This window comes from Quercus suber, unplaced genomic scaffold (assembly GCF_002906115.3).
Source record: "Quercus suber isolate HL8 unplaced genomic scaffold, Cork oak 2.0 scaffold_154, whole genome shotgun sequence".
In the NCBI taxonomy this organism is placed as follows: domain Eukaryota; kingdom Viridiplantae; phylum Streptophyta; class Magnoliopsida; order Fagales; family Fagaceae; genus Quercus; species Quercus suber.
The window spans coordinates 227259-244488 of NW_027069615.1; the positions used below are offsets into that span (position 1 = coordinate 227259).

At 34.0% G+C, this 17230-nt stretch overlaps 1 protein-coding gene across 1 annotated transcript; it reads left to right on the forward strand.

Moving 5' to 3' along the window:
- The first annotated feature begins 12745 nt into the window (after window positions 1–12745).
- LOC112036080 (KIN14B-interacting protein At4g14310) lies at window positions 12746–16663 on the forward strand. The gene is made up of 3 exons (XM_024068908.2): window positions 12746–14483; window positions 14870–15483; window positions 15918–16663. The coding sequence occupies exons 1-3, from the start codon at window positions 12888–12890 to the stop codon at window positions 16453–16455; spliced, it is 2748 nt and encodes a 915-aa protein (XP_023924676.1). The 5' UTR covers window positions 12746–12887; the 3' UTR covers window positions 16456–16663.
- Window positions 16664–17230: the final 567 nt, after the last annotated feature.

Here is a 17230-nt window from a genome sequence, read left to right on the forward strand (position 1 = left end):
GGGTTTTGGTGGCTAGGTATGGCGTTGCTGGGTTTAGTTTTGAGTTTGGTAGCTGGGTATGGTGTTGGGTGATCGATGGTTCATCAGTTCAATGGTGGTGCATTGGGGTTGGGTTCCAGTGTTGATGGTGCCTGATTGGGGTGGGTTTATCATTGATCTAGGATTTTTCTTCTTCTTCTCATTGTTGTGGTGGTGTGGGTGGCTATTGCAGTAAGGGGCGTAGCTAGGATTTTTTACATGGGGGTTGATTTTTGACGACAATGATTATCATAATTGTATGGACAGTCTATTTATTTAGGTTGATATGGACATTTTTTGAGATAAGATTGTTGAATTTCATCTTGTTTATTGATAGGAAATTCATATATTTGTTTACGTGATCCTGGATCACAATCTATCTCTTTAGACTGAATTCTTGAACATTTGGAGGGGTGTTCATCAGGCATTAAAATATCAGCATTTATTTCTACAGCCACATTTGTTTCTATAGCCACAGGTGTCCTAAATTTTGAATTGCTAACATCTTTTTTCTTTAAAAATGCATCAATTGTTTTTCGTTTACTCATAATTCTTTTAGCTTTAAGAATATGACTCAAAAATTAACCTAAGAAGAACTAAAAAAATAAAATCTTAATTAGAAATTTTTACTTAATTATATGGATGTTATTCATACTCAAGAAAAAAATAAAATTTCCACTATAATTTAAACAGTTAACCCATTATCATTTCTATTATTCAAATTTTCTTGTATTTTAATTTTTTTTAATTAAGAATAACCCCTCAAACAAAAGCAAAAATTAAACACACAAGTACACAACATAAACCAAACAATTTAACAACACCCACTGCCACATAATATCTAACTAATCAAAAATAGATAATAAATCAAAAAAAATTTACCTTAGAAACATTGTCTTCCCTTCAAGACTCATCACAAACAACCTCCCTTCAAGACTCTTCACAAAGTGCAAACTTTATCTTCCCTTCAACCATATATTTCTCTAAAAATCTATGAAAAATTAAAGAGCATCTGAATATTTAAGTGTAGATAGTTGAGAAAAAAAAAAAAAAACACTAAAAAGAGATGAAGCAGAAACTGAAAACTCACCCTCTGGCTACGCCCCTGCTCTGAATGATTTATTTTAAGAAAGCAAGAAGAAAGAAAACAATGATCAGTTTTTTTTTTTTTTTTGTGGATCGTGAGGACTGAGTTTGAGAGGAGGGCTGAGCTGAGCTGAGGGTTTTGTTTTGTTTAGGGGCTGCTGGAACCATTGGAGTGGGTGGTGGCGTGTACACAGTAGACCAGAAGAGAGTAAAAAGAGAAACAAAAGGCCTACAATTGAAACTAGAGCCTGGGAGTGAATCTTCTGATTTTGAGTTGGAGAATGGGTGATAAAGTTGGGTAGTGCTTTGGGTATTTATATATAAGTGCGCTGTGGGCCATGTTTTGTTTTATTAGGGGATAAAAAGGCCTACAATTGAAACTAAAGCCTGGGAGTGAATTGAAATATTGAACGGAAATGGGAGGGGGGGCTGGATGTACATCATTGGGGGGGGGGGGGACCCAATTAAAATTTGTATATATGCTGATGGACGTTTTTTTTTTTTTTTTTTTTGCAGGGGCCACACCCCCCCCCCCCTCCAAGGGGCAACGTGGCTCCGCCCCTGATTGTGGTGATTTGAAGCATTGGGTTTTGGTGGCAGCAGCAATGATGGATTTTTTTTCATTATCCTTCTTCCTAATCTAGAATCTGGATTTGGTACCATTGGTGGTGGTTTGTGCTTACATTTGATGTTGGTCTATGCTTGCATCAAGTGGTGGTTGGTGGTGGCTAATTTGTACTTGGATTTTCAAGAGTTTAGGACAATCCAAACAATTGAAAATGTTTTACCAAAAATATTTTACTGTAAAATTTTTTACATTTGTAAATATTTTACTTCGAAATAAACGAAGCGTAAATAATACAATATTAAAAATATACTCTTATTTTGCAAATTTTGTTGTGGCTAACAGGCTAACCTAGATTCCTTTTTTTAATTGATTTATTTTATAATTCATATTAAATATTATAAATTTAAATGCATATTCATTTAAAACTTTAAATGACATTACACCATCAAATCTATGAAATAAAATTTTAATTAAGAGCATTCTCATCAGGCATTGTAAAATAATGTTGTTTTAACACATCAAAAAGTTACTTTTTCTATTTTTAACACACCATTTTACAAAAAACCATATATCAGATATTCTATTTTTTTTCCACTTTATTTAAATATTTTTTTCTTAATTCTTTTTAATTCTTATTTTATTCTTTCTTTATTATTTGTTCTTATGAGTCATATTTTCAAATATTTGTCTTATTCGAACGGTAACATTTTCAAATAATTGTCTTATTCTAATGGTCATATTTTTAAAAATCCATATTTTCTTAACAAGCATTTTTTTTTAAAAAAATTATTCTTATGATCATACTTCTGGAAATCAATTTTTTCGTGACAACCATGTTTTTGGATTTTTTTTTTTTTAATTCTTTAACAATCACATAAATTTTTTTGAAGAGAATGATAGATGCAATGGAAACTCATATCCACTTTAATTGAACTAAACTATCAATCTATCAAAAACTATATCCATAAAATTTAAACTAAACTCTAAACCTGTCATGACTCATATCAAAAGCTGAAAACATATTTATAAATGCAATCTAAAAGCCAACCTATCAAGTTAAAGTTGTTTCAATTGAACTAAACTACCAATGTAGTCCATAGAAAACTTACACGCATAACTCATATCCAATAACATTGACTCACACAGAAAACTCATTGAATTCAACAAAGTTAAGCTTGCCATTTCCTTGATGACAAATGGACTTAAACTTAACACAACAAAACAATTGGCTGGTACTTAGACTTAACACAAAAAAACAACATAGCCAATGAGTTTTAATGGCAACTTCATAAACAAAATGAAACAAATAAACCAAATCAAAAGTTTTAATGATAACTTCATAAAGAAGATGAGACAAATAAACAAAACCAAAATTTTTCATGACTCTCCTTGTAATTGCCATAAATGTTCAACAAGATTCATTTGGAGTTTTGAATGAACTTCTTGGTCCCTATTCCTAATGCATTGATGAACTTGAATGAACTTCATAAATTCATTTGTTGGCTCACATGACATTGGTGTACATGAAATCTCATCACTTTGTTCATAATCTAAGTCCACTGCTTTAGCTTCATCTTGCTCATCTTCAATAATCATGTTATGGAGAATTATGCATGATTTCATAATGTCTTGTAGCATTTCATGATAGAAAAACCGTGTAGGTCCACGTACAATTGCAAATCATGCTTGAAGCACTCCAAATGCACGTTTTACATCCTTCATATATGCCTCCTGAGCTTTTGCAAATAATTTTCTTTTTTGTCCTAATGGAGCTAGGATTGTCTTCACAAATGTTAACCACTTCGGATATATGCCATTGGCAAGATAGTATCCCATTGTGTAATCATGACCATTGATTGAGTAATTAATTGTAGGAGCATGTCCTTGTGCAAGCTCATAAAATATATGAAACCACTCCAACACGTTAATATCATTATTTAACCCAGGTAACCCAAAAAATGAGTGTCATATCCAAAGATCATATGAAGCCACTACTTCCAAAATAATAGTTGGCTCACGAATATGACCACAATACATCCCTTTCCATGCAGCTGGATAATTTTTTCATTTCCAATGCATGCAATCAATACTTCCTAACATGGGCTTGGAAATCCACGGTTTTGGCTATGGGCTAACAATCCAGCGATGTCTTTATTATTTCGTGACCTCAAGTATTCCTCTGAGAAAATAACAACCACCGCTGCAACAAATTTTTTCAGACTCATTGTTGTAGTGCTTTTTGCTATTCTCACATATTCATCCATAAAATTAGTTGTTACTCCATAAGCATTCATCCTAAGTGCAACGATCATCTTTTGAAGGGGAGACAGACCAAGCTTTTTGGCATTATTTCTTTTCTGGATAAAGTAAGGTTCATGAGCTTATACCTTAGATGGGATTCAAAGAAAAAGAGAACGTCTCATTCGAAATTTCCTTCGAAATACTTTGGAAGGATATACAAGTACTTCAACAAAGTAGTCATCATAAAGCCTTTTATAGCCTGGCAAATGATTACGGTTGATATACGGACGACGCTTACGATGTGATGTCGAACCCGTAAGAAGTTATATAATTATCTCATCTTTATCTAAGTCATCATCAAGCAATTCACGAAAAAAGATTGACCCATGGAGTCTATAGAGATAAACTAGAAGAAAACATTGGAAAGCAATTATCAATATAGATGCAAGAAAAATAATATGAAATGAAATCAATAACTTTAAAAGAAGATTTGATCATTATGTATAGAATATAAAATTTTCATTAAATAAAAATGCGGCCTAAGACGAGATCCTCTCCTATCTTTTTCTAGCACTAAGAATTGTAAACCAATGGATACATTTCAGAAACAATTAGAAAAACCCAATAGTCAAGACAAGCATAAAAACTATAAGAAAATATAACCAAAAAATGTATATAGTATATAATCTATGTAGGTGTATACTTTGCAAACGTGCATATATGGAACAGAAAGATGCAACTAACAATAGATAGACAATAATAGCTTCCAAAAAGATAACTATGTTGTTCTTGATATATTAAGATCCATAAAGCCTTGGCTCCAACTGCTTAATAATTGATCTAGAAAAGACTTATCAAGACTTGGCCCAGCCTTTAGTGATATAAAAGTATCTATAAGATTATCTCTTATCCAATACTCACATAGATATATTCCATAATACTGATATAATGCATCCATTCTTTGCACAATCACAATCTCGTGCATGTGCTTCAAGATTGGAACCCTCGAACTTGCTCAGACTAGCACTTTCATTTTTCAATGCACAGACCAATAATAATGATTCATTATTATTAAACCAAATAAGGCCAAAATTTCCTCATTTTACAAGTACATAGAATAGTTATTAATGATAATTTAAGATTTATAACTAGAAAATACACAATTATAGGCAACACAAATTCTATAGTAATATAAAATCAAACATAGAAAATACATGACATTTTATATAAGCTAAAATGTTAGGATTACTTAGATGACAGTGGCCTAGTAGAATCTACAACGAAATCACATAATAAAAGAGTCAAGACCTTTTGCCAAGATCACAAAATACATATCAAGGCCTAAAATAAGCTACTACCAAAATAAAGTTGAAACAAGACATCACCAACATCATCTCAACCCAATGAATGACTTGAACTTTGTTTTGCAAGGATTTCCTTTTGGAGAGCATCATAAAAAGTTCTTTGGTCTTCGTTCATGACACTTGTGTCTAGCATCATAATTCTTTTATTCTCTTTTAACTCTTGCAAGTGAACATTTTTTGCTTTGATATGTACTTTCTCATTTTCATGTGCACAAGATTCTTCAAGAATTTTCATTTTTTTTTCAAATATTCCATTGCTAAATCTTTCCCATCATCTTTTTTCTATTGACTAGCATTTTCAGCTTTACTACCTATTGGCCTCTCGAAATCCATAGTGTCATCAACCTTCCCTCCTTGATCTATTGAATCTAGAGTTTGAGGCATTTCTTTTCTTGAATCTTCCCCAGGCATAGTATGTACACACTTGGGAAAATCCTTCAACAATAGCCAACAATGTTCATATTGAAAAAAGTAACCGTGAATTCCTTTAAACAATTCCCTTGCTTTCTTAATCTAAAAAAAATTAAATAAATATAACAAAATTAGTTTCTTTAAAAAATTCATTTGTGTTGTAAATCTAAAAAAAATTAAAGACCATTGCAAAATTTATACCTTCATTTCAGCAGTGGTTTCACTTTCTTTCTTTACTTCAATTTTAGTTAAAGGACCCACAAAATTTAACTGTTTCCCTATTAATCACTCCTCATTGGCTTGTTAGTGATGAAATATTACGTGTAGAATTAGTCTTGTGGTCCTTGAATTATTTTGCAACTTTGCCACAAAATGTTGTTTTATGTTGCTCATTACCATACATAGGATCGACACTGGTATTGAGCCATGTTGCTACAAGCAACATATGAACTAAGTTGATACCTCAGGACTGAAGTTGATACCACATGTTGTTTTTTTCTTCGAAGTGACAACTTCATCATTTAGTGGAGAATCTTGGACTAACATGGGACTATTTTTAGATACACCGAAAAGTTACTCTTCAAGAATAATATCCCCGCGTAAGACATCAGTGTACAATGAATAATCTCTTAAGTCCATGCTCTAAATAAAATATGTAGATAAAAATAATTTTGGTAGTCCAAAGAGAGCCCACAAAAATATAAAAAAATCAAATGCATATCTAAATGCACAAAAATAAGAATTATTGCAAAAGATTTATTATCATTCTAAATTCTAAATGTGAGAATTAGACCTTTGGTACGTATGGTTTTATTCTCATAATTAAATTCCTAAATGTAAAACCATTTGTGAGAGATATGATCTTAGCCTAAATTCTAGAATTAATCAAAGAAATATATTATCATTCTAAATGTTGAAATTAGAATTTAGAATCCGTAGTGTCTCATAGTTTGCATCCAAGTAATTATTCGGTAATGCAAAAGAATAAAACACACACACACAGCACATATGAACTAAGAAGATAGAGAGAATAGAAGTAGACACCAAAATAATAAGAGAATCACAAAGAAGACAAAGAACTTACCTATACGCAATAGAAGTAGAACGAATCGATGAAACCTTCAGAGAAACGGTGAATCAATGAAACCTTTAGATAATCGAAGAATCGATGAAACCTTTAGAGAATTGGTGAAACTGAGATTGAATCGGCGATACCGAGATTGAATTGGCAATACCTTCAACAAATTAGCGACTCCGAAATACAAAACCAATAAGCTGAGATGCTAGACAAAATAATAATGCTTTGCTCTGAGATGAACTAAACTAAACCAAGTAGATTCGGTGTATGAGATAGAATAGAGAGGAAAGAGTGAACAAAAAGGAAAAAAAAATGGTGAAGGAGATTTTATAGATTAGTGATGATGGAATTTGTGAGATAGTAGAGAGGAAATTAGTGGTGGCTTATGATTCATGAATGGGAAGAGAAGAAAGCAAAAGGGAAGAGGGGAGAACAAAAGAGTCTGGGAGAGTGGAGATGGAGGAGTGAATGTGTGGCTAAAAGTGTAGATGAAGAGATATTTTATTTGAGATGAGAGAGAAAGATGAATAAAAAATAATAAAAACCAAATGCCATTTTCATCCATACCATGCCAAAGATGAGATTGTACTGTAGCATGTTTCAAAATTTTTTGGTATTTAACACACCTCTTGATGGTTTGTTTTGGATGTTTGGTGTGCCAAATGCCAAATGCCAAATATTTGGTAGTTGGCACACTGGATAGGAATGCTCTAATAAATTGAATCCCTCCATTCCAAATAAATTGAAAAGAATCATGTTATCAAGTCGTAATGTGTCACTTTTGTGACACAAATCAAGTTTAGGAAGGAGGGGAAAAAATCTGTTTTTCTTTTTAAGTAAATTCATACAAATCCTTCCTTATGATTAAGGATAATCTTTTTTTATCCATCAAATTTATCACATTTGGGTAGTTTATACTAAAGTGAGCATATCACTTATAATAGGGTTATATGCAATCGCTACAATGCAGTTAGCTCACATGATAGTAAAATGTCAAGTCAAGAAAGAAGAAAAAAAAAACCTTCAACTCAAAAAAATTGATGTGTTAAACAAATTGGTAAATTACATTGACACCTCCAAGATATATTGAAATTAGACTCATTACATTTTGCTTTTAAAAAATGTCACTCCACTCCCAAATAATTAAAATTATTGACACTCATCCTTTTCCACCCTCAATTAATCAAAATAATTAACACGCTCCCCCCCCCCCCCCCTCCCCCCCAAAAAAAATCAAAAAGAGAGAATGGCCTATCAATTATTTTGATCGTTTGGGAGTGAAGTATCAGTTCTTATAAATCAAATCTAATTTCACTATACCTAAGGGTCAGTTTGGTTGGGATGAAAACAAAGGGGAAGACTCTATAAGTGTAAAGGAGAAAGTCCATTAATGAGAAAAGGAAATAAAGGATAGTGTTGAATCATATTCTCAAGTGGTCTCTCCTCTAATGGTCTCTCCTTAATACTCATGTAAGACATCACCAAAAATTGCAAAGAAACAAGCTCAAATGGTTAAAATGCTTGAGAGGCAAATTGACATTTTTCAATTTGAAATTGGTAGCAGCAACAAGTATAAGGCAATAAAATGATATTGCCAAAGATGGACTTGTAATTATAAAGCAAGGACATGAGATTACTAAGGAGGAATTTGCTATCATGGAGAGGATGCCCATCTTGTTATTCTAAGGAATAAGTATTTTTAGAATTATTAAAAATAGGAGTACCAGAGAACATCCAACTTCATGCTATGCTATTCTTGATTAAGGACCCAACAAAAGTGAGAACATTGTTTTGGTGTTCCACCTGATCAGTTACACTGGAAAATATTATTCAAGATGATGGATGGGTAATACTCCTTAGAGGTTGGATAATTTTTTTTTTGTTAAGACTTTAGAAAACTGACTTTAGGTAGAAAGCAAGCATATATGGATAATTTTACTTAATATCATATGAAATGAATTACTTTTTACTTAATATCATGTTGGAGGAACAAAACAATGAAAATAAGCCTAATCAAATATTTAGTTCTCATTCTTTCACAAATATGTCTAAAAAATGTTCTGAAGAATTTAATTATGCCATTGAAAAAAGTTACATCAAGAATTACATAAAAACCTTAAAAGCTAGTTTCCATGCATGTCCTCTTTAAAAATTTGAGTAGATTTACAAGGAATCCAATTGCTTTTAACTTTTTTAGGTTGAAGTTGAAGACTTGAAGTGTGAGCACCTTTTATAGAGGTTAGTTACTTTTATTTTAACGTCATGGATATATTTTCAGACCAAGTGAGTGCATTTTATTGATATTTGTTATAATAAAAATGATAATATTAATAAGTGTGTATTGTATTCCTTTAAGCACACCCAAATACTGGAAAATGGAAATATACTCAAATTCAACATTATGTGAAGTTGTTATATTTGTATGCTAAAGATAGGAAAAATGATGAAGGTTTTATAAGTGCAAATGAGAAATTTCATCAATGAAAAAAGGAAATAGAAGATAGTGTAAACTTGAAAGAGAATGTTGACGGTTTTGACGAGTATAACATATCAAATGATGAATTATATTCTCCAATCATCTCTCGTTTGTACTCATGTGAGACATCATAAAAAAAGGGCAAAGAAACCAACTAAAATGGTTGAAACGCTTGAGAAATAAATAAATATTTTTAATGTTGTAGCAAGTGTAAGGTAAGGAAATGACATTGCTATAGATGGGTGTGGACACAGCGGATGGAGTGACCTCCTAGTTTTTGTAATAGTTTAGAAACCATATATATAGTGTCCTTTAGAGGAAGGACCATTGATTTTATTATTAGAGTATGGGTTCGGAGTTTAAGTACGCTCTTGGGAAGGTGTTAAGCACCCAAGATTGTCAATCCTAAGGTTGGCCTCTCATCATTGTGTCTTATGTCTTAATCCTATTAAAAACTAACTCAACACTTATATCCTAGACTCTCACACACACGCACACACATACTAACATGCATCTAACATACAACATGACATCTTTATCTCTAAAAAAGCATACTTATCCATCCACAAAGCAAAAGAGAGCCAAACACACAAAAGAAAACCTAGCATTCATCTAGCATGTGAAAACCCTATCATACATCTAAGCATGCTCCATCATATCATCAAAATAAACCATAACACAAATGCATGAACATTTTTAATGCATGACTTATCTTTTACTTACCTTGCAACAACATAGCACCTATAGCATTGATGCATGGAAATGTGAATTAATGGCTTGACATCAAAGCAAGAAACAAATATAAAAACCCTAATTTAAACATATTAAAGACAAAAAACATACAATACAAAGGCACAAATATGTATAAACATATGAAAATGGCTTTAAAAAGAGACAAAACAAGTGTAACAAATGATCCAAACAACAAGAAATCTAGATTAGGGTTTTTGGGTAAGTGCCGGAATGCGTAGCACGCATGCTCATAGCATGCGTGTGTGGGACTTGTTCAAGACCCTAACCCAGAAACAAACAAGGCAGAAAAGCAGAGCATAAACTAAAACCCTAATTCTAACAAACAAACATGCATTTTAAACATACAAAAATTTAAACCTAACCTAGAAAAGCATGTTAAAACATAATCTAACAACAAACAAAACAAACATGAGGATTTAAAGGCAGACAATAAAAGAAAGGAAAAAGACAAGTTTAAATATTACCTCACACAAAAAGCTTTCCAAACTTAATCTTATATTTCTGAAACCTTAGCTGCATACGCATGCTTTGGTCCATGTACATAGGCCACAACCCATGTACGCAGGCCCAAGGCCACTTTGGTTATTTTATTTTTAAAAATAGCTTTTTGCTCATTTAAAAGGTAATATTTTCCTATTTTTACATTACTCGAGTCAATTTGATATTTGATTGGGCTCTAAACTGGCCATGAGCCTTAGAGTTTGAGCATCATTAGGGAACGGAGGCCCGAGTCGAAAGGGGTACAAAATGCAGTGTCTACAATGGGCATGCTATTATGAACCAAATACATGAGATTGCTAAGGAGAGACTTGCTATCATGGAGAGAGGACGACTGTATTGTTATTATAAAGATGAAATATTTTTAGAATTAGTGAAGATGGGCGTACGCGAGAACATCCAACATGATGCTATGTTATTCATGATTAATGATCCAACAAAAATAAGAGTATTTTTTGATGTTCCAACTGATCAGTTACATCAACAAATATTGTTCAAGATGATATATGGATAATGCTCCTTAGAGGGTGAATAATGTTTTTGTTAAGGCTTTAGAAAATTGACTTTGGGTAGGAAGCAAACATGTATGGATAATGCTTCTTAATATTTTGCTGACTTTTGATGGATTGAAAGTAATATATTATGGTCTTAATGTAATATTTGATGAATTTATATTTGGTTAAGACTTAAACAATAGGAGAAAAATGTAATATTTTGCTTTATATGAAATTAATGAATATGATCAATATTGGAAGTTCAACATGCTTTCTTCGGCCACCTATTGGAAGATTTTTTTTTTTTTTGAGAAACAGGCGAATAGTTTGTTAATACATATTTGTTTATATATTGGGCACCTATTGCTGAATTCTAATATGTTTGCTTTCGCCATGTATTTGTTGGCATTACTGGTCATTTGGAGAATTCTATATTGGCTTCAAAACCAAGTTTTCTCATTCAACAGATTGAAGTGCAGTTGAACATGTGTGACGTTTAATCATAACTATGACCATTTACATTTGATTACTTGACCAATAGCAATTTCTTGAATCGATTTGTTACACTATATATATATATATATATTAGAGCATTGCTATATTAATAAATACATTTTATCAAACTTTTCAGTTACATGTATTAATTGTCCCACATTACTTAATAGAGTGTTGAAGTTAGAAGATAAAGTGATATCTTGCATACTTATTGGCTTTAGAATGCAAAGTTTGGCTACAAGCTTTGAGATCTTTAAAAGACAAAGACGATCATAAATAGGACTACTAATAAAAATAAAAATAAAAGCTTTATAAGTGAATAAATCAATTTGAAAATTAATAGGAGAGTGGTTATATTTTTTAGGTAATGTTTTAGGCTTTGCTTGGGAGTTCATAAGGAAAGGGAATGGAATGATCATAAGGGGATGGAAAAGAATGGAATGTATTTAGGTAAGAGAAATAAATGGAAAAGAATGGAATGTAATAGAATGTAATTAAGTAATCTTGATTGGATGTTTTAAAATAAAGGAATGGGAATGAATGAAAATAAATGCAATGTAAGTTATCTAGTTTGGGAGTAGCATAAAGGGAATGGAATGGAATCATTTTATGACAATATTACTATTAGACCTCTATTTTAAAATGAAGAGTTGAATATATAAGGGTATTTTGTAAGTTTCAGTAAAAAAATCATTAAATCTAATTGCATTCCCTCCCATTCCTTCCAATTTCGAGGGGAACGAAAATTTGAGGTTTTAAGGGAATAGAGTGTTCCCTCCTACTCATTTCATTCCTCTTACTTAAACTCCCAAACAAGGGAATTGACTTTCTTTTCCCTCTGTTAAAACTCCTAAACAAGAGAATGAAAGAATATTCTAAAATGATTCTTTTTATTTCATTCAATTCCCTCCTCCCAAGCAAGGCCTTAGTGGGAGTTAAAATTGTATTTTTACCAGATTGTTTTTTAGTTTTGTTTTTACTTAAATATAGGGGTGTATAAACATTTTTGAACTAAAAAAAAATGAGAAATCCAAATAAGAAAAGCCTTTTAAATAATAGTATAGAAGATATAGATAAATTTTTTTGAAAAATAAGTATATAAAAAGAAAATTTTTTTTTTTTGGGCACCAAACTAAAAAAAAAAAAAAAAAAAAACAGCACAGGCACAGCCCTCCAAAAAAATTCAAAACTCAAAAACCAAATAAAATCCCGCCCAAAACCCACCCAAATCTTTTTCAGTTCTCTCTTTCTCATTTTATTATTAACATTGTAGATTTGTAAAGTCAAAACTCAAACGAACAGCTTCAAACTCAAACACAAACCCATAAAAGCTTTTCAGTTTCACCAACATACATTTCAAACAAATTCATTAACTTATACTTATACTACTAGCAGTACTAAATTAATGTCCGCCTCATCAGCTCGCCGCCTCAAAGACCACGGCGTCGGAGGCGGCGCAACCAAACCCGCCGCAAAAACCTTAACCCCAATCTCCTCCACCAAACCCAAAAACCCTACTTTACAGAAATCTGCCTCCGGCAAAGAGAACCCCAGGCCCACCACCGTTACTTCTCGGTCCCAAAAGCCCACTCTCCGCCCAGTTCCTCGCGTCGACAAGTCCGTGTCCATGTCTCTCTCCAACGACGGCGCCGATACGCGTGTCCGGTGGTCCACGTCATCGGTCCCTAGAGGTAGGAGCTCTAGTCCTTCTGATCCCATCAGGGCTTTCTCAGATCGTAGGGTTTCTAATCCTGTGGTTGTCAGTGGTGGTAGTGGTACTAGGCAGAAAAAGGGGTCTAGGGATTTGAGTGCAACTCGGACTAGGGCTTCTAGGGATTTTAAAGAAAGTGTGGAACTGGAAAAAAAGAGTGGGCTTTGCGAAAATTTGAAAATGGGAGGAGTGGAAAGTGGGAAGAAATTGAATGGGATTAGGGTTTTGGAAAATTGTAATGGGAAGCTTAATTTAAGCTCAGATTCGATGAATTTTGATGAAAAAGTTGGACTTGCTGCTTGTGTTGGGGTTGATAAGGTTCTCAAGTCGAATGAGGAAGTTGTGAAGGTTGGAAATGGTGTTGAGAAGTCTTGGAATGATTCGAAGAATGAGAAGGGCTTAGTTGAAGATGGGGTGGGTGGTCAGGTCAGTAGCAAGTATCCGAGCAAACTTCATGAAAAGCTTGCGTTTTTGGAAGGGAAAGTGAAGAGGATTGCGTCGGATATTAAGAGGACAAAGGAGATGTTAGATATGAACAACCCCGACACCTCAAAGGTGGTACTTTCAGATATTCAGAGCAAGATTTCAGGGATTGAGAAGGCGATGGTTATCGTTGGAGGCGATTCGGATGGGAAAGTGGGGGTGTTGAAAGGAAATGGTGAGCGTGAGGGCGGGGTGGTTGAGAAGGGAAAGAGTGTGGAAGGGGATAGTGCTAAAAGTTCGGTTAAAGGGTTGAATTGTGAGGAACTGGAAGCTAGACTCTTTCCTCATCATAAGTTGCTCAGAAATCGGACGTCTTTGAAAGTAAAATCAGGTGGTTCTCAAATTCATGATCCACATGTTGTAGGATCTAATTGTGAATCAAAGGTGGAGGGGAAGTTGTTTAGCCCTATTGATGAGAACTCAATAGCAGTTGAGTTCTTGGCTTCCTTGAATACCGAGCAAGCTAAAGTCACCACGAGGGACCAGCAAGCTGGTTTAGAATATTGTGAAGTTCAAGAAATGGATGGCGCTGCCTCTACAGGAGCTCAAGATTCTTCAAATATTTTCCATGATAAGCGTGATTTTGAGCTCAATCTCACAACTGATGAGAGACTTGATGAGTTTGATGATCAGGAGAATATAGAGAATGCAATAATTGGTGAGGAGATAGAAGATACTTGCATTGATCAGCTGAATGAAATTGGCTGTAAGACCTCAACAGGAGGATGGTTTGTCTCTGAGGGGGAGGCAGTGCTACTCGCCCATATTGATGGTTCTTGCTCATTTTATGATATTGCTAATTCTGAGGTATGCACTCTAGTTATCTAATTGGAGGTACATTTCTATCGAGTGTTTATGTAGTTATGTATTGTGATATTTAATTTGCCAATCTAAAATGATTTTGTCCATTTTCAATGAAAAATAGTAGTACAAATACTTTAGATCACTTCTACTTGCATTATGTCAATGATGTGCTTTGGATGGATTGTTCTGTTCGATTCTTATTTTAATGGTTTTTACTCTATATAATTATCTCTCTTTTTGCTAAACTGGAAGTATGTTTAGATCAATGAACTACGTTACATGTTTTAATGGTGGTATGAATTGCTTGTTGCATTAATAGACATCAACCCAAAAACTAGCACTGCGTTTTTAGATTTGTTTTGTCCACTGATGGTCCATCTTTGTTTCAGGAGAAGGCTGAGTACAAGCCCCCATCAGGAGTCTCATCTGGTATATGGAGAGATTGTTGGATAATTCGTGCCCCTGGTGCGGATGGCTGCTCGGGAAGATATGTTGTGGCTGCATCTGCTGGGAATGCCATGGATTCAGGATTTTGCTCCTGGGATTTCTACACCAAAGATGTGCGAGCTTTCCAAATTGAGGAAGGTACAATTTCTTCCAGAACAGTACTTGGTCCCTTATCCAATAACGTTGTACATAGAAGAACTTCTGTTCATAGTATTCTGGCCCCGGAAACTCGGCAATGGTGGTATAGACCCTGTGGACCTCTTATAATCTCAACTGCCAGCTGTCAGAAGGGTGTGAGAATTTTTGACATTCGTGATGGGGAGCAAGTTATGAAATGGGATGTGCAGAAGCCTGTGTTGACAATGGACTATTCAAGCCCAGTGCAATGGAGAAACAGAGGAAAAGTAGTTGTTGCTGAAGCAGAGACAATTTCTGTGTGGGATGTGAACTCTCTCAGTCCTCAAGCACTAGTATCTGTGTCTTTGTCTGGTCGAAAAGTTTCTGCTCTTCATGTGAACAATACTGATGCTGAATTGGGTGGTGGGGTTCGTCAAAGGTGAGTGCTAGCATTTTCATTTTGCATTTTTTTTTTCACTATTTGCCTTTTGTTCTAGTACTCTTCTTGTTGGCTGGTTCACCATATTTTCTTGCTTTGGCAGTGACACTTTAGTTTGGTGAATTTGTTTCCCCCAAATAGAGTTTAGCTTTTTTTATTTTTTTTTTAAAACAATTTTTTTTTTCATGATTAATAGAGTTTGGTTAAGTTGTTTCCTCCAAAATCTTAGTGTCATTGTGAAATGATCATTTTCTGCTTCTGATATTGCTTGCTTCTCTTAGGAAAATGATTTTTGATATATAGCATGTTCTAAGGCTACCCGCCTGTAAATATACATGGGATTTGAAATGTTCTTGTTGTAGTAATTTAATACTTTTTAAAAGATGTTACCAAATTTCTTGTACCTGCTCTGAAATAGTTGATATGGAATGCAGAGTAAGTTCAGCGGAAGCAGAAGGAAATGATGGTGTATTCTGCACTACGGATTCTATCAATATTTTGGACTTTCGCCACCCATCTGGGGTAGGTCTTAAGATACCAAAACTTGGTGTCAGTGTACAGTCAGTTTTCTCTCGTGGAGATTCTATCTTCCTTGGCTGCTCTAGTTTAAGGTCAGTAGTGGGAAAGCAGTCTTCTTCACAGGTGCAACAGTACTCATTGCGCAAACAAAGGCTACACAGCACTTATGATTTCCCAGAATCCAATGCACACTTCCACCACACAGCAATAACACAAGTTTGGGGAAATTCAAACCTTATAATGGGTGCCTGTGGGTTGGGGCTATTTGTATTTGATGCCTTGAGGGATGATGGGTTGCAGACTCTCACCATTGATTCTGGAAACACTCAAAAAGTTATAGATACCATTGGTCCAAATGACTTGTGTTCCCCTTCCTTTGATTACTTGTCATCTCGTGCTCTCGTTGTATCAAGAGATCGTCCAGCAGTGTGGAGGCGCTTATCAGAGGTATGAGACATGCTTGAAACCTGTTTAGCCTGATTTGCCTAGGAAAGGACTATAAGCAAAAGAATGTGCTGCTGTTTGTGTTCTATTATCTCATGCTATGTAAGATGTTTCAAATAATATGTGCTATATTTATTGAAGTTGAACTTGTTATATAGAACTTGGTATAGGCATCAGATCAATTTTGTGTATATATATGATATTATGATTTAGAATATTTTTCAAGTGCCGAGGACAGGTTTAACTTAGTAATACCAGAAACCAAATAAAATAAAATGGGAAAAAAAGGTTGGGAGAGCTTGGTCACATCAGTTATATAACTATAAACCTCTTCGCTAGAATTATCCTTTTAAATCATGGGTACTTTCTGTTTCACTTTCCATTAGGTGACTTGATTTTATAGGCAAATCCAAGATTTTTGTTTTGAAACCGGTAGAAATAAGAAGACCATGTTGTTTATAAAATTTACTACACACTTCTGAGGGCTTTGATTTGAGCAAACTTTTGAAGAAAGCAATTTTCATTCCATTGCAACTGTAATTGGCCAAAGTACCAGAACTTGGTGTGGTTAGCACAATGCAATATAACAGGCTCTTCTCATGGGGCCAATTCGAAATTGCTAATGTTTCTGCCATTCATTTATCTCTCTGCCTTTTTAAGAGAATTTAATTTTACGGGTTTAGTTAATAGATCTCTTTGATGTACTTGCTCACCTGCATCCATTGCTATTTCTTGTTAAATAGGGAAGATCTTACTATGAATTAAGCAGTCCTCAAGTAGAATA